Source organism: Mirounga angustirostris, unplaced genomic scaffold, assembly GCF_029215605.1.
Source record: "Mirounga angustirostris isolate CCGP_5_RB_7025 unplaced genomic scaffold, mMirAng1.0.hap1 SCAF_3, whole genome shotgun sequence".
NCBI lineage: Eukaryota > Metazoa > Chordata > Mammalia > Carnivora > Phocidae > Mirounga > Mirounga angustirostris.
In genome coordinates, this window is record NW_026991711.1 from 94,175,032 (window position 1) to 94,198,555 (window position 23,524).

A 23,524-nucleotide genomic window follows, 5' to 3' on the forward strand; every position below is an offset into this window, starting at 1 on the left:
AAACATACTCAAACTCTTGACTTTGCTGCTCAGTCTAGGTATTGCCACTATAAAAGACTTACTAGAGGGGTTTAAAAAACACTTTTTGCTACTTGTCTTAATGAGAGCCTCCTTTCTTCATTATCATCCTTCTCTGTGGTCGCTGCAGCCCCAGCCAGCCAGCCAGCCAGCAGGAGCTAACCAGATGTTCCTGGGAATGGCCCTGCTGGAAAGGCAGAGGCCCAAGTAATTAGCTAGAGGATGAGCTTTCATTTTCCAAAAGAAATTCATCTACTTGGGAAACACGTTAGGAAAAAAGAAAAAAAAAGGCTCGTTTCTATTCTAAATTATTGAATTAGCTAGATTTATCTTTCTGCCATCATAGCTTACAAAGAACAATCTCCCAGAAATGAAGTTGGATCTGTCTTGTCATCAAATACTAAGTCTTCGTCATTATCGCTAATCCCCACGACCTGCCAGCTCATTTGTGTTCTCCCCTCCCTTCATGCTCTCTCCTCTCCCTCCCCTCCCATGGAGACACACGCTCCTGGCTTCTGAAAGTCTGTGTGGTGATCCACCACCACAGATCTGGTACTGACCTCCGGGTAACCCAGATCAAAGCCCCTGCAGGGGGAGGGGTCCGCACAAAGCCCCCTGGCACAATCTGGGCAGGTAACAAGCCCAGTCTTGGCACTCAGGGCCATAAATTGCAGGAAATAATGTACTCTCCCAGTAGTTGTGTAAACCAGACACAGCAGCTGGCAGGCCAGAGGTCGGAACTCTGCTCTCTGCCCCTCTGGTCCCACTCCTGCCTGCCCTCACCTCCCACAGGGAGGAGGAGAGGTCCAGAGCTCAGAAGGGACATGTTTGGGGCAGGTGAGGCTGTGGGGAGCCTCTTAGCTGAGACCGAGGTCCACCCTCCCCCTGGCAGTTCAGGCTGGCAGCGAGCCAGGTCCTGTGCCCAGCACTTTATAACGTCATCATGGCATCCTTTATGGCCACATAGCCTAAGAGGGAGCTGTGAGTTTCTATTTACAGATAGGTCAGTGAGGTTGATAGGCAAATGAGGCCTCAAGTCAGCTGTGCCTGACAACAAAAATCCATACTCTTTAGCACAGTCTACCACCTTCCCACCAACAGTTGCAAGCTGTGTGACCTCAGACAAGATACCTCCCCTTTCTGACCTCAGTTTTCTCTGACAGTCAGACTCAAGTCTACACTGAGCACCTGCAATGGGCAGGAGCTGTGCCAGGCGCTAGCTGTCTGAGACCTCTAGGGTCTGTGCCCTAACACCTCCTAAGTGGGCACCGGGATAAGGTAGAAACCACACCTTGGCAGAACCAGCTTAGCTCCTGACTGTTGAGGTTCCACCGGACTCCTGGCCCCTCTGTATTTCTACCCCCTTTTCCTCACAGCCTGAAGCCATCTCCAGGAACTTCCCCAGAGGAATGGCTGATATGTAAAGGGCAAGGCTAAAAATCACCTGATGCTTAAACATAGGAGATCAGGACCTACAGTTAACCAAAAATTAGAGCTGATGGCTATTGTCAGCCACTCACATTTTAGAATTCTTTTAATCCCTCCTAGCAGCTGAGGTGTTATACATCAAAGTGCCTGCTACAGTGGCCCATAGTAAGCTTCAACAAATATTTGTTATGGATGGATGGGTGGGTGAGTGGATGGATAGATGGATGGTTGGATGGATGGATGGATGGATAGTTGGATGGATGGATTGGATGGGTGAGTGGATGGATGGATTGGATGGATTGGATGGGTGAGTGGATGGATGGATGGATGGATGGATGGATGGATGGATGGATGGATGGTTGGATGGATGGATGGATGGATGGACGGTTGGATGGATGGATTGGATGGGTGAGTGGATGGATGGATTGGATGGGTGAGTGGATGGATGGATTGGATGGGTGAGTGGATGGATGGATGAGTGGATGGATGGATGGATGGATGGATGGATGGATGGATGGATGGATGGATGAGGGAATAGCTGGAGAAAGTTTGATTGGGAGGCCCAAAGACAAGGGCATGCTTTTCATGACCTGGGGTGCCCTGGTAAGGTAGGCATGGGATGGTAGACATAGGAAAGGGAACTTGGCAGCTGGAGGGCTGTCTGAGGACCTGGGCAATATAGGTAGATGACGGGGAAGGCACACACAGAGAACAGCATGCCCAGTCTAGAACACAGATCCCAACATGTTGACAGTGCCAGTCTCTCACTGCAGGCTCTGCCTGGCACACAGAGCAGTGTCAGGAGAACTGCAGGTGTTACTCACACCTGCCAATTAGGGACCCTGCTCTCTGCCTGGTCAGCTCACACTGGGTAGAAGCCTGACTGAGGCTGCCTCGTACATCTCAGCAGAGCTATGACAGGCTGGGTCTGGTACTCAGTGACCAACATCTGTGGCAGGCCTAGCTCTGCCTGAGGCCAGGAGGCCCCTGACCTGGGACACCCAGAGTGTCCATCCAGCTGCCACAAAGCCCAAGACTAGGCATTGCCACATCAAGTATAGATGCAATAAGGGGGACAGACTTACACTACAAATTATTCATTGTTGACCTGAAATGCAACTTCAACTGGGCATCCTGTATTTTTATTTGCAAAATCTGACAACCCTACCCAAGCCCAGGGATCTCTGGGTGGGCAAATCTCAGTGGCCCCCACCCACCAACATTGTCAAAGCCCCCAGCTGCAGTGCTTGTTGAGAGGGGAGGAAGGACCGAAGGACTGTCCCCCCCCGTCCCCCCCGGCGCCACAGGTCATATAACATCTCCCCAGTGAGGACAGCTGGGGGACTCAATGAAACAGTGTGTGGCAGTGCTAAGCCTCAGGGGGGAGGATGGGGTGAGGGCTGCCCCTCCAGGCCCAGCTCCTTCCCTGTCATTTCCTGCAGCTTTCCTCCTAAGGAAGCCACCCACCCCCCCACCCCCCGCCAACCTGCTCCCATTCACTCCCTCAGCGTATAATGACTGAGCACCTCTTAGGGGCCCAGGGTGACAGTGGCAGATCAGCCACGACCTCCAGCCTTATCCAATCTCACCTCATCCTCTAGGAAGCCTCCTCGATGACTCAGCCCTCTCTGATCTGTCTGTGCATTTTCACAACCAATCACACAGCTCCTCTGTTCTGCTCTCTGATGGATGTGAGGGCCCCCAACTGAAATCCTAAGACCCCAGCACCCAGAGCGCCAGTGCTACAGCATGACAGACCTATTGCCTTGAACAGAAAGATGGTTTAAATCCTGGCCTGCTACCTCCCAGCTGGGGCCTGGGGCAAGACTTGTCATGCCTCTAAGCCTCAGTTTCCTTGTCTGCAAGGAGAGAGCTGTCGCACGGAGGTTGGTGGGGGGATTAAAGAATACGATGTAAAGCGCACTTGGTGCCAATCTGGCCTGTAGGAGCCCCTTGGGTTCCTGTAGCACACTTTGCTTTGAGTTAGCATTTTATTATCATTTTTACTTGTGGTAAAATGCACAGAATTTAAAAATTTAAAAATTCACCATCCCGACCAGGATTAAGCACGCAGTTCCGTGGCATTAAGCACGCTCCCATTGTTGCGCAACCACCATCCATCCCCGGAGCTCTTTTCATCCTACAAAACTGAAACCTGCCCTCATTAAACACTGACTCCCCTCCTCCCATCCCCCAGCCGCTGGCAACCGCCATCCTCCTTTCTGTCTCCATGACTTCGACCACTCTGAGTACCTCCTATAAGTGCAAGCATACAGTATTTTCGTTGTTGTGGCCACTGGCTCATTTCATGTAGCATAATGTCCTCAAGGTTCAACCATGTTGTGGCATGTGTCAGAATTTCCTTCCTTCTTAAGGATGAATAATAATAAGCCATTGTGTGTATGCACCACATTTTGCTTATCCATTCATCTGTCGGTGGACACTTGGGCTGCTTCCAACTTTTGGCTCCTATGAATAACACTGCTGTGAACACGGGGTGGGGGGGAGGGAGGCGAATGTCTCCTTGAGCCCCTGCTTCCCGTGCTTGTGGGTATTTACCCAGGAGTGGGAGTGCTGGATCATATGCTAGTTCTATTTTTAATTTTTTGAGGAACCGCCATACCATTTTACATGCCCACCAATGGGGCACAAGAGTTTCCATTTCTCCACATCCTCTCCAACACTTGCTTTCTGTTCCCTGATAGTAGCCCCCCCCTGCCCAGTGGGGGTGAAGTGGCCATTTCCTCTATCTGGGGACCCTGCTCTCAGCAGGCACCCCATGGACGTTTGTCCCGTGAACTGGATTCTGTCCCCAGCTTTCTCCACTGCTCTTTGGCTCCCTAGGATGCAAACAAAGTTGTTTCTCTGCCTGTAGGGAAACCTCAGGCCCGGTGGCTCTGGGGGATTATATGCAGCTAGTCAGTCTGCTTTCTGGGGCAGGCTTGGGAGTGGGGAGGGAGGGCAAGGGTCCTCACCACGGGGTAAGCACGGCCCTGTGGCTCTGTCTGCTGGTGCGGCCCAGCGACGACCTGCCCTGTCAGCTCTGACAGAGCCAAGGACAAACACAGGCCTGTCACTGATGGAGCCTGCATCCTGTGGCTGCTGATTCCTTTCCAGCTTTCGGTATTGACTTTGGTCCTCTTCCCGGTTCCCAGTAGAGAGGCCTCCCCTCCTCCCCAGGAACCCCCGGTTCTCACTGCCCTATCCAAAGGCAGAGCGGGTGGTGGCCTGAAATCCCACCAGGAGGGCCCCACATCCAAGTCCCCAACACTCACAGGTGGGGGAAGCCGACCTCTCACGGACTCAGCAGCACACGAAGGAGAAGGCACCCCCGAGGAGGCTGGGATGTGAAAACGGTAAGCTCCAATGGAAAATGGTAAGCTCCCATCTCTGGAATGATCTAGAACAAGACTGGGGATGGATAGCCTGCTGTTCCTCCCTACGAGGGGGATGCTTTAACATGACTTTGGAGCCAGAGACCTGGCTGGGTTCAAATCACAGCTCCATCGACACATGCTGTGTGACCTCACACAAGCTCTTAACCTCTCTGAGTACTTCTAGGCACGTGAGGACATAACACCCGAATCCCAGGGTTGCCCTATGGCTTTTCAGAGCAATCTGGGTCCTCCTCACTGCACCTGGGGGCATCACACCCACTGGCCTGCCACTAATTAGTGCAGAATCTCTGCTCTGTCCATCCCCACCCCCAGCTGCTACAATCCCATACATATTGAGACCATTGGTCAGAACAACACATGAAATTGAAGGATAACAGCCTTCCTTCTTCTGACATGATCTGGCTTGTTCTTAAGGGAAAAAACAGCCCCTCTGCGGCACTGGCTCCACACCACCCTTTGTGTTTGGGCTTCTGGGGAAACGGCAGTCCACTGGTGGTTTCCTTCCAGGACCCACCCCCCCTCCAGAAATTCCCCAACGGCTGCCAAGCCCACTGATAAGAAAAGTGAGCAATTTCCAGAAAGAGGCCAGCACATTTCAGAGATGTGGAACAGAGGCAACACCTCTCCAGTGCCCCCCATCCCCACCCGACCCCACTCCCTGCATACACAGTCCCAGGTCACCTGGCCACACTCCCAACAGCACAGGACCTCCTGGAATGCACCAAAGACATGGGACAGTTCAACCCTGATGAGGGTTGAGATGATCATCTCCTCCACTGCTTGTGGCTCCTGTCCCTGCCCCCAAATCCTGGACATTCAGACTATGGGGGGGAGGTATCGGACACCCACAACACACCCGGAACTTGGAGGGACAGAGATTCCGGCATTCAATACACATCCCTTTAGCCATTATTTATTGACCACAAACCAGCTGCCAGGCACTGTCCTGCATACGAGTGAGCAAAACAGACCCTCTGGGCCCAGGGACAGGAGCCCCTCCACCCTCCCCGCCCCCATGTTGCTGGTGTTCAAAGCCTCTACACACTCTGCCCGCTGGAAACCTCCTCTGCTGAGGGAGCAGAGGAGATAGTGGGAACCCCAACAGAAGAGCAAAGTCCGGGAAGGAGAAACCACCCAGCCAAAGACAAACAAGGAGTTCCGTGCACAACGTGATTACAACCATGAATGCAAGGAAGTGGGGACGCACAGGGAAATGAAAGCTGGGGATCCTAAGGAAGGACCCATCCATCTTCTTTACCCAGGTCAAGTTCAAGACAACTCCAAAAAGCAAATCCAAATTTTCCACTTTTTATTCCAGGAAGGGTGACGTGAGGCTGCAGGGCCAGGCCCAGGGTCTCTGACTAAGCCTAAGTCAGGGCCGCCCACTTGCAGCCTCCCCTGGGGTCAGCAGCCTCCTCCACCTCCTGGCCGCCCAGTCTGCCTCTCCCAAACCCGCTCCACACACAGTCAGGATGGGTGCGGTCCCTCAGCACCTTCAGTGACTTCCCCACCTCTGCCTCCTATAAAGGAGGCTGCCGCAGCCTCCTTCCTCCCTGCTGCTCCCCACATGGTGCCCCGCAATCATTCGCACCCTCCTCCTTCTGCCCCACTGCCTTCCCTCACTCCCTCTCCCCTGCTGCTCTCCAGCAGATCCACTCCTCCTCCAAACTCAACCACGCCGTGGGGCTCCCCTGCCACCCCACCCCTCTCCGGAGAAGTAAGGTGCCCCTCCTCTGGCCTTCCGTCCCCCCGAGAGCCTGGGGATTTCGTCTTCTGTCTGTATCCTGGTGCCTGGCACAGAAGCATTTATTGAGTGTCTACAGTGTGGTGGCCACTTCCACGAAGGCCATCCCAAATAACGTTCGCAACAAAGCTCCATGGTATCGTCCCAGTTTGCGGAGAAGGAAACTGGGACCTCAGGAGAAGAGAGGGCTTCGGAGCAAAGAGTCATCACAGTAAAGTGAAGTAGGCAGCCAGCTGTGTCTAGAAGGAGGTGGAGCTGGAATTGGGCTCAAAAAATGAAGAGGATTCTGGCAAACCCAAAGGAGGGAGGGAGAGAAGATGGACGCATTCAAGGCAGGGGGCCACTGAGAGAAACAAAGACCCAGAGGTGGGGAAGCCCGAGAAGTGATTGGCAAGGCTACATAGGACTGTTTCACAGAGGAATCGGGGATGTGGTTAGAGGAATCGATCAGGAGCAGAAAGCCTGGAATGACAAGAAGAGTGCCCGCCTGCCGTGGAAACAGGGAAGCCTCTGAGTAAGGACCGGCAGAGTTTTCGAGAAGGGGGTCCCTGGTTGGCAACCTCCAGGTACAAAGCCCTTCCCAGAAGGTTCAGAGACCCTCGAATTTCCATCTGCAGAAATGGCTCTGGGAGGCAAACCCATTGTCCCTGTCCCCACCTTTCATGACTCACCTCTCCTCCTCCCAGGGGCCCTCCCATGCTGGGCACTCCTTAGCTCAACTTCCCTCAGCCCTTGCTCTGGTTGCAACCGAGGTCAGCGTTCCTTAGGGAAGCAGGTGTGCGTGTTGTATGTGTGTGGGTACGCATGGACCAGCAAACCAAAGGTGGGGCCTGTCTGCCTCTTTCTCCAAGACCCACCCGACATCTGCACACAGCTCTGGCTCCAGTTAGCTCGGCTCCCTGACCAGCTGTAGCAGGAGCATCCGGTGCCCCGCCAGCCGGCATGGGGGCGCTCACACCCCTGCTAGACCTGGAGAACTGCACAGAAGTCATCCGGGAAACCAGGACCACCAGCCCAGGGGCTGATGAGGGCACCTGTCTCACATACGCTGCCAACCCCACTAAAGGAAAAAAGTCCTAACAGAAGGGGGAAGATCCCAGATGGTTACAATTTGGGGGGAACCCCCAACTCATGCTCCCTGCACTTGTTCTAGAATGATCAGAGTGGAAATGTAGTTGGTGCTCCAGCTCCCTGGTCCCAAATCAGCCCCAGGGATCCTGTGTACACCAGACCCTTCATCTGTAAGGCAGCCAGGCAGAAAGCTCACTCCTGCCTCTGCACACATCCCCCCCCCACCCCATCCCAAGGCTCTTCCAGGTGCTTGGCTCTGACCCTGACCGACACCTCAGCCCTTGAATGTGATAAGGCATCCTTGGAACTGCCTGTGGGCTCAATGGGGGCTGTTGCTTGGCATGCAAGGAAAGTAGGTCTGGAGGAATTGATGGAGACACAGCTGCCCGAGGAGCCCCTCACCCTGGATATGCCCCCACTGCAGTCAGGAGGGACGACACTGCTAAGTGGGGCAAGAAGCATCGCAGGGGGTCCCGTCCTACTTGGCAGTAGCCAGCCCTGAACCATAGTCACAGCATACAACCTGACTGGCTCTTCTGAAGATCTGGCCAAACCACCAGTCAGACAGATTTTCCCCCAAGCCCCAAATTAATTGGTTTTTGGATTCTACAACCCACGCTGCTGAGCTGGAGCTCCCGGTTGTCCCACGGGGGCTTAGATGTGGAGGCCATGACCCTGAAGCCAAAGCTGGCAGACACCTGGGCTCTGCTTGCCTGCACAGCGAGCCCGGGGAAAGGAGCTCTGGGGGCTGGGCCCAAGGTGCCCCGGCTTGTGGGCTTCCAAGTTCAGGGAGGCCCCGTGGCACAGGGGCTGGGCCGGCTGCCCTGGTGGCCACTAATGAGCAGATGTGTTCTGGGCTGTCTGTGCGGGTTGTCTCCCTGGGGGCGGCTGCACCGGGTGGGGAGAGCCGGAAGCTGCCTGCCTTGCAGCCTCTGCCCTCCTCCTGGGATGAGCCCGCTCAGCCTGGCCTCATCAGCCACCTGTCCTTTCGGCTCCAGCCTGGCAGAACCCAGCCGAGGAAGGCAACCTTCTTGCCTGCTACCCCTTCTCCCTCTCTCCCTCTCCAACGTTCCTTGGGAGGAAGGAGGTGATCTGAGATCGTAGTTATTCCTACATCATGCTTGGCACATGGTAGGTGCTCAATAAATACTACTTTCTCCTCCATGGGTGATGAGAGGCCACCCACAGATGGTTCAGGGCTGGGCTCCGGAGTCAGACCACCCATGCGCTCTGGCTCTGCTGCTTTCTGGCTACCTGAGCTTGAACAAGTCACCACCCACCGTGAGCATCGACTGCAGTGGTGCCTGGCCCCGGTCTGTGCCATGTGAGCATCTGATACTATTGATCTTTTTTGTTAAAGATTGTATTTATTTATTTGAGAGAGAGAGAGAGAAAGCGAGTGAGAGAGCACAAGCAGGGTGAGCAGCAGAGGGAGAGGGAGAAGCAGACTCCCCGCCAAGCATGGAGCCCGATGCGGGGCTCGATCCCAGGACCCCAGGATCATGACCTGAGCCGAAGGCAGATGCTTAACCGACTGAGCCACCCAGGCCCCTGATATTATTTATCTTAGAAGAATCCAGCTGTGTCCAAATGAGGGACTGAAACAAAATAAAAGCTCAAATCCGGTCTTAGGGGGTAACCCCTGGGTCCCTACCCTGACTAATGCCTCTGTTCTTTCATATGCCATCTAGAGATGGGGTCCAGGCTCTGAGAATTCACAGACAATCCGTGTGTTAGCCCCACCACCACCTCCCTTGAGGACCATGCAGGAAATGCCTCTGTCACACAGTGGGGGCTGGCTTTAAGCACAGACCAAGTAGAAAATAACCTTTCCCACCAAAGAGGCAATACAATCAGATTCCCTTCTCCAAAGCTACACACAGAACGCTGATCTTGACAGAGGTTAGAATACAGCTTCTGGAAGAGCTCCTTCTCAGAGAGAGAGAGAGGGATCGGGTTGGTGAGGAAGCATTGCAGCTGGTGGGCAGCATTCTCCAGAAGCCGTCGAAGAGAATCAGCGGATAAAGACTGAAGACAACAAGACTACTATAAAAAGAACCACCCGGGCCGCCTAGGTGGCTCAGTCGTTAAGCGTCTGCCTTCGGCTCAGGTCATGATCCCAGGGTCCTGGGATCGAGCCCCACATCGGGCTCCCTGCTCCACGGGAAGCCTGCTTCTCCCTCTCCCACTCCCTCTGCTTGTGTTCCCTCTCTCGCTGTGTCTCTCTCTGTTAAATAAATAAAATCTTAAAAATAAATAGATAAATAAAAAGAACCACCCTTCTAAACAGGAGAGTGGCTGACGGTCATGGGCCTGGGGCTTGCCAAGCCTGCACTCGGCCAATCCCTCAGCAGCCCCTTTTACAGGAAGCGAAAAGATGGGTGCAATGACGAAGCTGTTTGCCCAAGATCTTGTAGCAGGTAAGCAGCAAAGGTGGGATCCAGACCAGGGCTGCCTTGCCTAAAACCCAGGCTTTAAACCACAACTCTAGGGGTGCCTGGGTGGCTCAGTCGGTTAAGCATCTGCCTCTGGCTCAGGTCATGATCCCAGGGTCCTGGGATCGAGCCCCACGCCAGGCTCCCTGCTCAGTGGGGAGCCTGCTTCTTCCTCTCCTCCTCGCCCCTGCTCTCTCTTGCTGTCAAATAAATAAATAAAATCTTTTAAAATAAATAAATCACAACTCTATGCCACAACCAGAGGCGAGACTCTCCACACAAGGGCACTAGGCCAGAGGACAGAAGGCAGGACAGGAAAACTGTACCAAGGCGCTGGAAGAATGGCCTACAACTACGCCCTTCGCCAGTTCTGCTGGGCCATTTGCTTCTGGGGAAAAGGAAATGAGGCCAGAGGCCACCACTTGCCGTGTGTGCTTAGAAGCCAGACTTGAGAGGTGCCCACAGGGAGGCAGACTCACCCCAGGTCTAATGTCCCTGTCCTCTCCCCCATGTCCCCGTCGGTCCCCATGTTTAGGTGGGGGGATGCAGGAAAGAAGCGAACGGATGATTACATCCAGATTTCCACACTGCCACCCTGGGACAAGACAGCCGTGATTAGAGCCCTTGCTCACGGGAAGTACGCAGGATCTGCTGGCTGGATTTGTGCTCTCCTCGGCCCAAACGTGGATTTCAGTGCTCTGACCAAGGCCACAAGGAAAGGAGAAAAACCAGCTGTTCAGGAGTGTGTCACCTCCTCACCTCCCTGTCGCCCAGCACTGGCCTCACCCATCTTGCTGCTCCAGGTGGCTGGGACCTGTGCTGGGCCAGCGGGGCCTCACCACGACCTGGGGGTGGGACAAAGTCCCTTCCCCACACCTCGGGAATGAGCAGCACCAGGGAAACCTCCCTATCTCTGACGAAATCAGATGAACTCTGGCCCAGACGTACTGACATGAGACCCCCATGCGGCACAGGGTTTTTGATGGGGATGGAAACACAGACTCTAAGGGCTGCAAAGGCTTTTCAAGGAGCACCTGGCTGATAGTTCTGAGACCTGGCTGCACATGGAATCATCTGGGGGAGCTTTAAAGTAATTTGGATTCCAGGGCCCACCCTCCAGGTGTCTGATTTGGTGAGTCTGGGTGGAGGCCCAGGGATCTGCACTTGGACCTGCACTTGGAGACCCCGGACCCACCTGGCCCACTTAATCTATAAAGCAGAACCAGGCCTAGGGAGAAGTGAGTCAGGTGCCAGTCACCTGGGTTATTTATTTTAGTTATATAAGTTCACCTTTATTTTTTATTTTTTAAAAATTTTTTGTGACCCCTACACTCAACTTGGGGCTCGAACTCGACCCCAAGATCAAGAGTCACATGTTCCTCTGACTGAGCCAGCCAGGCGCCCAGTTCACCTTTAGTTACAGGCCGCCTGACTCTAACAGGGATCTGAGAGCGGCCCACCCCCTGCCAGGCATTCTGCTCTCCAGCCGCAGCTTCGGGGGGGTGGGCAGAGGGCAGGGGATTGTGCTCAGACGTTGATCATCTCCTAAATGTGCCAGGCCCTATGTCTCTACTTTCTCCCCTCTGTCCTGTGAAGTAGGTGTTATTATCCCCACTTTACAGATGAGAAAACCTAGCCTCAGAGAGGCTGAGTCATTGGGTTGGAGAGACAGAGCTGGCTAAATGACAGAGCTGGGGTTTAAATCCAGGCGGTCCTTCTTTGGCTCACGCCGAAACACAGCGTGGGCACCCCCCTCAGCGGTGGTCTCGTTCAGAGTTCTGTTACAGCCAATAGTAGAGCCTTCTCCCCTGATCACCCAGCTGTCCTCCAACCTTCACCCCACAGCTTACATGCGATGCTTCTTTCTTCTAGTTTCTATCTGACTTTCCATTGCTTTCAGCCCCGTGACCTCAGGTTCACTCTCTGGCTCTTTCAGGGTGGCTCAGTGTTTCGTGTTCGTGCCCTTCGCAGAGAAGAATAATCAGTCCTTGGCAACAGGGGCCACAGAGCCTAGCCCACGCCAGAGCCTAGCAGACGGCCCGCGCACAGCCGCCGAGTGACGAGCGGGTGGCTTGAAGCACGAGGGTGGGCCCAGGCTGTCACAATCTCCCCGTGAAGGCGTCTGCCCAGCACACAACTCCATGACTGCCCCCGAGGCAGCAATGGTCTGGGGATTTGAGGAACAGAAAGAGGCTGGTAGGGCGGCAGGAGCCCAGCAAGTGGTGAGATGAGATCAGAGAGATAAGCCGAGGCCGGTCAACCAGAGCCTTGAAGGGCATGGTAAGGCCTGTGGATTTTTCCCGAGAAACGAGAAGCCACTGACGGTTTTGGGCAGGGAGTGCACACTCTTGTGCTGTCTGTCCCCTGCACGGCAGGACTGACAGCCCCTTCGAGGCGAGGGCCCCAAACTGTGAGCAGGGTAACCCCAGGGCCTGGCTCTGAATGACCTGCAGAGGCGAGTGTTTGTCGGTGATTGTTGGGCTACTTAGCACCCATCACTGAAAGGGTAAAAGACAATCCATGGTGAATTTGGGATTACAATGTTACAAGTGTCCATTCCTGCCCCCAGTAAACACATCATTCATCCAGGACACATTGCCTATGAATTTACAACAAATCCAGGTGAGAGCAGGACTGAGGATCACCTTTGTAAAACAAAGAGCTCTTTCGCTGAGTAAATTAATCATGCAAACAACACTGGAGAAGAAAGCTGACATCACAGAGGCAAACTGCTTAAAATAGTTAAGTGGCACTGACGTAAATGCAAACAATTGGCAACTGAAATACCTACCTTCCGTAATTCAGAAGTTTCCCACCCATGCCCCCCCAACACGAAATCAGTTTGAATTAGTAATACATAACTCCATTTGAATGCCTCACATTAAATTATCCCAGGGCTCAGCTTATCGATTCATAACATTTGGAGGTTACCGTGATCGAACCCAAAGAGACCCCCGACCCCGCATGGCCACACTCTCACGTCCAAACCAGTCCTGGTTTTTAGTTGGCTATTAATTTTATGCGGCCCTATAGCCAAGTTAGCTTCTAATTCCAGCCTCTTTACCTCCTTTCACATTAATCCTTCACCCTTACAGAGGTTTCCGGACCAAAAGCACTGAACCAGCCACTGTCAGCAGAAGTGGACTCACACCCTCAACTTGTGAAGAAGGCACCAACCCCGTGTCTGCAAAGGCAACACAGAAAAAAGAAAAAAAATCCGCCTCGAAAAACGCCAGGCTTCATGTATCAGCATATTCACTCCTTCAGCCCGGCAATTTGATTTCTGGGAATTACCCCGAAGAAATCCTCTGGATGAGAAAGCAGCTGTGTGTGGTGGGAAAGACCACGAGGCTCCTTATCTCAGAGAAGAACAGAAATAACCCCAAGATGCAGTGAAGGAATGGGTGAGGGGAATACTGGACAACACTGATGTAATATTGCAGAGCTGTTCAAAAGAGGCTCACAGGGGCACCTGGGTGGCTCAGTCGTTAAGCGTCTGCCTTTGGCTCAGGTCATGATCCCGGGTTCCTGGATCGAGTCCCGCATGGGGCTCCTGCTCGGCGGGAAGCCTGCTTCTCTCTCTGCCTCTGCCTGCCCCTCCCCCTGCTTGGGCGCTCTCCCTCTCTCTCTCTCTAATAACTAAATAAAATCTTAAAAAAAAAAAAAAGATGCTCACAATGCATTAATGGTCATCTGAGGAACGTTTCTAGTGACGGCATATCATCACATTTAAGACACCATTGATTGTAAGACGTGCCACAATTTCATGTATCAGGAAGGAAGAAAAAATACCCAGGATGGGTTATCTAACAACGGGCATCTAAGTAGCTAGGACCCCAAGGGACTATTCCCTAAATGCATGGGGGATGAAAAACAGCCCTTTCCAGGCAGAAAGTATGTCTCATCCTCGCCCTGGGTGCAGGGAGGAAACAAAATCGCCCTTGAGAATGTGAAGAAGCCCGTACCCATACAGGTTGGAGTCTGAATTTGCACTACAGACGTGGTCTCCAAACACCTCCAGCGAAAGCTGAAAATTTAAATTTAATGTAAAGTCTGCTCAAGTTGGCAGTGCCCCCAGGAGACTGTCAGAAGCAATACGAACCCCCTTTGGAAGAGGTGAATTTCAAGAGGCTGACGGCGCCTGGAAAACCATCCGTTGTGTGGTGCAAGATCCAGAGATGTTAGAATGTGAAGATAAGCCAGTCTTAGAATTGATGTTAAACAAAAAGCAGAATAAAATGGCATGTGGGCAATGATATGTCATTGCAGAGATGACCAACTGGAAGGAAATACACTAAAATGTTAACTGTGGTTTTCTGTAGTTGTAACACTAGAACTTTTTTTTCTTTAAATGACTACATTTCCCCGATTTTCCTAAAGAAACCGTGTGTTTAGTGACCATAGAGGAAACAGAAGAGAAATAAATCGGGGTGAGAGAAGTAGGGAGGAGGTGACTTTAGGTGAGGTGGTCAGGGAGGGCACCTCGGAGGAGGTGACACCTGAACTGAGAAGGGGTCAGCATGGGAGAAGCTGTAGGCACTGCTCACGCTGCCTCCCATGTCAGGATGGGGCTTGGATCATGGGGCAGATGGCTGAAGCGTATGTGTTAAATGAATATAGGAATTAAGGAATAGCTGCTAAGTCTCAAGGGGTCCCAACCAGAGTCTGCAGTCTCTTCAGTGGGGCCACTCATCAGACTGAGCTGATGAACAGGGCCAGGATACCAGCTGGGCCAACGGCAGGGCTCAGCAGAGAACTGTAGTCAGGGTGCTGGGCCTCAGTTTCCCCACCTGCGAAATGAGGTGAGTGCCTTTGCCGCCACAGCCCCTCAAAGTCAGCTTCGGATGACACAGTGCTTTGAAATACTGAGCCCAGTGCAGGCACGAGGGGCTGGCATGCTCCAGGAGGTCCTCATGAAAGCCCAGCGACACCTCCCTGCAAAGCCAACACCCAGTGGCTTTAGACAAGCTGCTTTGTCGCACAGAGCTGACCTTGCTCCACGCTCAGCCAGGGGAAAAGATGCTGCATCAGCTCCAACCTTCCTGGCCGCCTGTGCTTTCCCAATACATTTACTCTGTGCAGGCCTGTGCTGGACACTGCAGATCCAGAGATGAGAGATGGGGGCCTGCCCTCGGGAGAGGCACCGAGCACCTGGGGCAGCCGGATGAGCAGGGGATCACGATGCCCCGGCGTGGGAGCGACCGCGCAGCAGGGGAAACAGGCCAAAGGAGGCTCGCTGCATCTGCTGCCCAGGCAGAAACAGTAGCCACCAACGAGGGGCAGGAACTGAGCATATTCTGGGTTTTTGTACACCAAGTGGTGAGGTTATTGCCATTTCACAGATGGGGGCCCGAGGCTCGATTAGTTGTCAAGGTCACAGAGCTTGGAGACGGCCGAGCGAGAACTCCTGCGTTGGCCCGAGGGATTCTGGAGTCCGTGCCCCTGGCCCACTAGCACGCTGAGAGTGTGTGTTGCCAGTGGGGGAGCCCAAAGGGGGGGGCAGGAGGCTACTGCAGGCAGAGGTGAGAGCCTGCTGCATTTAAGGACTGAGGGCCAAGGGGTGATGGCGGGCGCTGAGGCAGACACAAAGGGCCAGGTGCTCCGTGACTTTCCCGTGAAAGAGCTGAGGTGAGCAAACTCACAAAGGGGTCTGAAAGTGAAATGCCCCTGGGCTTTCTGTAAAGGTCATCCCCCTGCCCTAAGCTGCCACTCAGAGGACATTCAGCAAAGGGCCAGGGGACCATGGACGAATCCTGAATCCTACCCGGGTTCTAGCTGCTCAGGGGGACTGGCCCAGTGGGACAGGGAGCGTACCCAGGTGTCACCAAGGGCAACCCGGGGAACCCAGCGTTGTCCCCCTGGTCTGTGTGTGGAGGGCACTTGGGCAAAGGCTCCCTGTGGCTCTCCCAGAGCAGTGGCCCCTAACGAAGCTCGGAGAAGGAAGAGCCACGCTGGGCCTGAAAGGAATTCTAAAGATGCCCCTGGCTGACTCTGTCAGTACAGCATGCGACTCTTGATCTCAGGGTCGGGAGTTCAAGCCCCACGTGGGGCGTGGAGCCTACTTGAAAAAAAAAAATTAAAAAATGAGAAAATAAAGATGCCCCAGCTTTCCCGTGGGTCCTCTGCTCATGCAAACACTAATCGAAGTGCTGCTGTAAAGGGACTTTGCCGATGGAATCAAGTTTACTACTAGGTTGACCTTAAAATAGAGAGATTATCCTGGCTTATTGGTGGCGCCCAATGTCATCACATGAGCCCTCAAAAACAGAAAAGGGAGGCAGAAGAGAGATGCAGCTGAACGGTCAGAGACCAGAAAGCCTGAGAACTCCATTCACCGTGGGAGGCTTTGAAGGGGGCCACATGCCGGGAAATACGGGTGGCTGACAATGTCCCCGGCCCACAGCTAACGAGGACATGGGAGCCTCAGTCCCACATCTCCACAGGAACAAATTCTGCCAACGAGCCTAATGAACTCGGAGGCAGATTCACCACCAGAGCCTCCAGAAGGGAGTGCCTCCCGGCCGACACCCTGATTTGGGTCTTGTGAGACTCCAGCAAGGCCAGCCGAGCCGCCCTATGCCCCGACTTCTGACTTACAGAAACTGTGGGATAATAAATGGGCATTTTTTTTAAGCTGCTAAGTTTGTGGCAACTTGTTACGACAGCATTGGAAATGAATGACTAATTCACGAGCTGAGGACGGACCACCCAGGCCCAGGAGGGGCCGGCACAGGGCCTGGGGTGTGGGCAGGCTCCGGGTGTCGGCTCCACATTGCTCCGAGGAAAGGGAGGAAGGGAACCACCGGATCTGGGCCAGTCACAGTCACCAGTAGGGCCAAATTATTCACTCATTCACTCGACCAGCATTTCTCCAGCCTATGCTATGGCCTAAGCACTGGCTGGGTTTCTGGAACTCAAATCTCACGAGGGGAAAGATGGCCCAACAGACTCAAGCCAGTAAAGTGAGTCCTGTGACAGGAACAAAGTCCCTGATGCTGTGGGAGGTCAGAGAAGGGTCGCCAGTCCCCCAGGGGTCGACAAGGTTTCCCAAGGCCTAAAGCTGCCTTGGGTCTTGGTGGTCAGGAAAGAAGGAAGTTAGGTAGGGGTGGGCCACCCTGAGAAGAGAACAGCACGGCCGCGGGATGCAGAGATCATGCATGGCCCATTCGCACGGACAGGGGATGTGGCAGACCACAGGAAAGGGACTTGGCCAGCAGGTGGGCCAGGGCAAGCTCAGGAGGGCCCTGAGGTCAAGAAGGGAAGATGGACTGAGGATGCTAAGCTGGGGGGGAGACTTTGGGGGGAGGGGACACATCTCAGGACTCTATTCACCCTGCCTCGGGATAGGCAGGCTGAGCTGGTGGACTAGAGCACCCGCGTGCCCTCTGTAAATGAATGAATGCACACTTAGTGTACCGGCCTCACGGGTGGCTATGGGATCAGTCCCTGGCACATAACCATCCATGTTAGCTTTCAAGGTTAACATAAAGGGCAAGGCCCTGAGAGACTGAGCGCATCAGAGAAAACAGCAGGGGTGTCCAGTGCGCAGCACTGGGAGTCCAGGCCTGAGCGCCCAGGAAAGCCAGCTGAGGGGACGGCACGCAGCAGGTCCCCACCTGCGGCTTTGGCACAGAGCTGGAAGCAGGCTCTGACGTCCTCCAGGAATGCGGCAGCGGCGGCACACGGTGCGGTGACCGGCCACCTCAAAACTGCCTTCCTGGATGAGAATCAGGCGCTTGTCCTAAAGGAGGAGCTCTAGAGATGGGATAACACCCTCCAAACTCCTGTCTTCGCCACAGAGCTGGCACCAGAGGCCCTGAGGTCATCTAGCTAGAGGGAGGAGCTGGGGAGGATTTCTGACTGCTCTAACAAAGTACAGGGGACGTGGCTCTAGCAAGCCCTCCCCTCTTCAGGCTTTACTTACACTCCCCAGTGCGGTAATATTAATAGCTCACATTTCTTTAAATGCAAAGTGCTTTCCATGTATTGATTCATCTGATCCTCAAAACAACCCTCCATGTTTTTCTTAGCCCATTTCAGAGTTGGATGGGAACAAAGGTTTTGAATTTTAAATTGTTTTAACCAGCAAATCCCTTCTTGAAAGGAAATAGTAAAAGAAAAACCAACATAAGAAACAGAGTAGAGCAACTCTGGATGGGACAAAGGCTAGAGCCCCACTTAGCTAACATCCCCCCACAATGACTCTGAGGGGTTCTTTAGAAACCAGGGGCCCTGAAGACACATCTAGGAGGACTGGCAGGGCTCACTTGGTTGGGAGTCCCTCCCCCAGGACCCTGGGGTGCGGGCAGGCTCCGGGTGCCCCTAGCTGAGGTGGGAGCTGATGAAGTTATAGGGAGATCTCTGAGGGCTAGGATTATCCACACCACACCATGCTTCAGGAGTATCCTGTTAATGCTGACCAGGAAAAGCCAGCTCCTGCATCTGGACTGTGGCCCCTACCTCTCTCGGGAAGCCCTTCCTTGTTACCCTACAGAGACCCTGACTGACACTAGGCATGTTCATCTGATGACCTTCCCCTCAGAGCCCGGAACTTGAGTGTCAACACTTGAGCGTCGACATTCCATTCCCATTGCAGGGGATGGACTGCGTGGGACGGGTGGGGGTCTGAAAGACAGGAAGGATAAGCAGCCGGGGCTCAGCCGGGCAGGGGGATGAGTGGAGAAGAGAGGGAGGAGTACTCCAGGGTCTGTCAAGTGGGCAAGAGAGAGGGGAGTGCTCCAAATCACAGACCTGCTGCAACAGGTTTCCAGTGGCCCCTGGAAACCACTCAACAGCCCAGGAAATTGAGGCCGAGCTAGACCAGGGTGAATCTGCTGACGTCTCTCAGCTGGTGGGTGGCAGAGCCTAGACTAGAACCCAAATTTCTTGACCTCTCTGGTCCAGTGCCCGTTTCCCAACACCGCTCTGTGAGAATCAGATTTAGGCAGGGCCAAATAAGTAAAACTGAGGATTCGGGACTTAAAAGTCGAGAGCCCTGAATCTGAGTTTCATTCTCTGCTCCGAACCTGCCAGGTGACCTGGGGCAGTAAGCACCTGCTCCCAGGGACTTTGCCTGGGGGCCCCACAGGGACCTAACACCCTCCCCAGCACCTGCCCTCCACCTCTGGGGTGAAAGGGGCGGCACGAGGGCGGTGGGCACCGCCGCCGCCTAGGCACTGTGCCTCAACCATTCCACAGGCAGCCTGAGACCCGCATTGCAGAGTCCAGCCCTGGAGGTCATCTGTTCCAGGCAGAGCCCCCCACCCCACCCCGCGCGGGCCCCCCCTCGTCGGCACAGGGTAAACCCACCGCCTCACTGCACACACACCAAGCGCACTCACGTCTCCACACAGGCACGCCCCGCCCTGCGCATTCGTAGCTCCCGGCACCCACCCCGTCGCTCCCAAACTCCCACACCCGCCCGGCCACGCGCCTTCGCTCGTGCCCACACCGTTGCCCCTGCGCGCGGCCAGCGCCCGACCTCACGACGGTGCCGCAGCCCCCGCGTCAGTTGCGGGCGAGGGGAGGCCCCCGGCGGGCCCCGCCCCGGCCCCGCCCCGGCCCCGCCCCCGGGGCCCGGCCCCTAGGCCGACCGGGAGGATGTGAGCTCACTCCCGCCTTCCCGCTGCCGGCGCTGGCAGGAAGCGTCCTCCCGAAGTCAGCCAACCGGCCGCCGGGGTGTCAGCGGCGCGCCGGGCCCCGTCCCTCCCGGCGCCACACGCAGGAGCCGCTTTCCGGATGGGTACGGAATAAGGCGGGCGGCGGGGCCGAGGCAGCGCCACGCTCCTAGACGCCGCGCCGCCCGGGGCCCTCGGGTAGCGGGCAGAGCTCGGGCGCGCACGCGCACGCCCACCCCCCGCCGCGCTTCCGGGCGGGCCACGTGACCGCGCGCGCACGTGTTCCGGCCGCTCGGCGCCGCGGGTCGGAACCTCCTCCGGGTCCGCCCCGGCCGCTGCCCACCTAGACCTGCGGCAGGCCGGCCGGGGAGGCGGCGGGCCCGGGAAGCGGCGGAGACGCGGCGCCCGCCGAGTCGGGCGGAGCAGCGGGCCCGGTGGGCTGGCGGCGGCTTCGCCATGAACCCCAGGGGCCTGTTCCAGGACTTCAACCCGAGTAAGTTCCTCATCTACGCCAGCCTGCTGCTCTTCTCGGTGCTGCTGCCCCTCCGCCTGGACGGCATCATCCAGTGGAGCTACTGGGCCGTCTTCGCCCCCATATGGCTGTGGAAGCTGCTGGTCATCGCCGGCGCCTCGGTGGGCGCGGCCGTTTGGGCCCGCAACCCTCGATACCGCACCGAGGGGGAGGCCTGCGTGGAGTTCAAAGCCATGTTGATCGCCGTGGCCATCCACCTGCTGCTGCTCATGTTCGAAGTCCTGGTCTGCGACAGGGTGGAGAGGGGGACCCACTTCTGGCTGCTCGTCTTCATGCCACTTTTCTTCGTATCCCCAGTGTCCGTGGCCGCCTGCGTCTGGGGCTTCCGACACGATAGGTCGCTAGAGCTGGAGATCCTGTGCTCTGTCAACATCCTGCAGTTCATCTTCATCGCCCTGAGGCTGGACAGGATTATCCACTGGCCGTGGCTGGTGGTGTTCGTGCCTCTGTGGATTCTCATGTCATTCCTCTGCCTGGTCGTCCTCTATTACATCGTCTGGTCCCTCCTGTTCCTGCGCTCCTTGGATGTGGTTGCGGAACAGCGGAGGACGCATGTGACCATGGCCATCAGCTGGATAACGATTGTCGTGCCCCTGCTCACTTTTGAGGTTCTGCTGGTTCACAGATTAGATGGCCACAATACATTCTCTTACATCTCCATATTTGTCCCCCTTTGGCTTTCGCTAATAACTCTAATGGCCACGACATTTAGGCGAAAAGGAGGCAACCATTGGTGGTTTGGTATTCGCAGAGATTTCTGTCAGTTTCTGCTTGAAATTTTCCCATTTTTAAGAGAATATGGGAACATTTCCTATGATCTACATCATGAAGACAGTGAAGATGCTGAAGAAACCTCAGTTCCAGATGCTCCTAAAATTGCTCCGATGTTTGGAAAGAAGGCCAGGGTAGTTATAACCCAGAGTCCTGGGAAATATGTTCCCCCGCCTCCCAAGTTAAATATTGATATGCCGGATTAAACTCTTCTGGGGAGCACCCATCTGTGGATCGGAAACCATATACACACGCAAAATCCACCTTACTTTTGCCTCTGTGTTCATCCATCCCAAACTTGGAACTGAAAATAGGCCCCAAACATCATCATCTCATGCCTTGTTTGAGATTGATGCCTGTCAGTCACTCTTCAGTATGCACCATAGATGTAGGAGGTTATTTTAATACATGGCTCTGTGTATGTGTGCGCATGCATGTGTGCGTGTGGGGTGTGTGTGTGTGTGTGGTGTATACGTGTGAGAGAACTTGCATTCCAGGCTAGTGCTTTAAAAGCTAGCTTGGGAGCAGTCAGTTGAATAGTAGGTCCTCAAACGAAATAAATACACAACTGGGTTTTGTTTTGTTTTTAATGGTACCATGTATCGAAAGTATTGTTTCAAAGTATTTTTATACACTGCTAGTCTATAGTTGTATTTCAGATTGTACCTGTTGTGACATGATAGCAAATGTAAAGAATTCTCTTTCCCTCCACTTGTTTATAAGCCTTAGAGTTGTTATTTTTAGTGTTCCTCCTGTTAAAATAGTTTTTCTTTGGGCTTTGCTGATACTGGTCTTTAATATCATAAAAGGTGACTTTTTCTAATGAAATGAATCCATGCATATATGATATTTATATGAATATTTTAGCAACATATTTTGTTGAATTCTAGTTCTGTGCATTACAATGTATTACGTGACAGTATTTTTTTAAGTTTCTGTGTGAAGATATATGTCTATTGCAGCTGTCCTTAAAGATTGCTTAAAACATTAATATGTACCCAGTACAGGATCTTCTCAAAGTACCAGCATGAATATAGGGATCGAAAATCCCGTGGCTTTTAATATTCAGGTGTTAGACGACTCAGTCTACACAGTTTTAAGGTCTCTGTTAGTAGAGGGAGGAGCCACCATCCTTTGGGAACAGGTGACATGCTCCGGTGTGATACCAGGCCATAAAGCGATACTGTTAATTTAGCACCTTCTAATTTTCCAACACAGGTAGTAACCTGTCTTCAGGAACAACCAAAATAAGCAACAAGTGATTTGTTCATTGCTGAGAGTCTTAGCATATTGCTTGGCTATAATAAAAAAAAATGTTACTTGTCATCAGAATGCTGGAAAGAGTAGCCTTAACCAAAACATGGCCAGCAGGATCAGGTATTATTTTAAGGTCCAAACTTTTTGATCTGTCAGCAACAGGGTAAGAAGAGGTTATTTGTAAAGTAAGTCCTGGGTACTTATTTAGGTACTAGTGATACACCAGGGAATCAGAAAAGCAAAAACCAAATTCTGGGAGAATAATGTTCTTCTGACTGAGAACAAATAAATACTTTCAAAAGGAGATTGAAATAGAAAAGTGTAGTGATATTATTACTGGAGAAAAGGAAAGGGAATCCATTTTATCATTAGCAACTTAGTAAAAATGATCCAAATTGCTAGTCGAGTATTGCAAGTCAATTACTTGATTTACCCAGCGAGGGGCCATGCCAGCAACAAAAGCTAGTCCTGGGAGCCTGGCTCCCTGAAAGCCTGAGGACGCCACAGCTCAGTTCAGTCCCCTGGACTATGCCAAGCTCTCTCGCTGTCTCTCTCTCTCTCTCACACACACACACACACATGCACGCACTCTCCGTTTACACCAGCTCTCGGAATGTGGGAAGCAGCCCTGGGCAGCAGTAACATTTTGTCAACAAGGATTCATTCGTTTCTCAAATATTTATCGAGGACCTACTCTGAGCCAGCCATGATTCAAATGCCATCCCTCCCCACACTCGAGAAGTACACAATCGAAAGTGGCCACGAGAAGATAGGGCTCATCACAGCAGCCTGCCTGTGGGAGGGAAAAGCCAAGAGCGGGATATGCAAAATGCCACCCAGAACTTCAGGCCCCTCTTTGTTTTCAGGAGCCTAGAGCCCCTGATCACATTTCCACTCCCAGACAATATCCCAAAGACACTGACTTGCACTTGAGTAAGATTTGGGAGTGGAGGCGCAGGTTGCTGGAGGAATGCAAGGTAGGGCTTGGGGGATCCCAGCCCCTCCTGCCTACCGTTTCAGGCTAGGGGCTTCTCGACATGGGGTGCAGTCTCTCCCCACCGCGATGGGTCCTTCCCGCGCTCACCCAGCCCCCCAGCGTTAGAGAGCCAGGGTCTGATAGCGATCAGCTTTCTCCCCCAGGTGGGCCATCCCCTGTCGTGCTGGCGTCAAAAGCATTAGATAAAAACAGCGGGAGTGACAAGGTGTGGAATGTCAGTCTGTAAAACACAATCTCTGCTGTGCCTGTGGACTTA

At 53.8% G+C, this 23,524-nt stretch overlaps 1 protein-coding gene and 1 long non-coding RNA gene across 2 annotated transcripts; both read left to right on the plus strand.

The window, feature by feature from the left end:
- Positions 1–4,340: 4,340 nt before the first annotated feature.
- On the plus strand, positions 4,341–14,451 carry LOC135363866 (uncharacterized). The gene is made up of 3 exons (XR_010410114.1): positions 4,341–4,802; positions 9,950–10,079; positions 13,190–14,451. It is a non-coding gene; the product is annotated as an uncharacterized LOC135363866 (long non-coding RNA).
- Positions 14,452–19,703: 5,252 nt separating this feature from the next.
- On the plus strand, positions 19,704–21,758 carry TMEM185B (transmembrane protein 185B). The gene has a single exon (XM_045869014.3). It carries the CDS (start codon positions 20,168–20,170, stop codon positions 21,218–21,220), a length of 1,053 nt encoding a protein of 350 aa, XP_045724970.1. The 5' UTR covers positions 19,704–20,167; the 3' UTR covers positions 21,221–21,758.
- Positions 21,759–23,524: the final 1,766 nt, after the last annotated feature.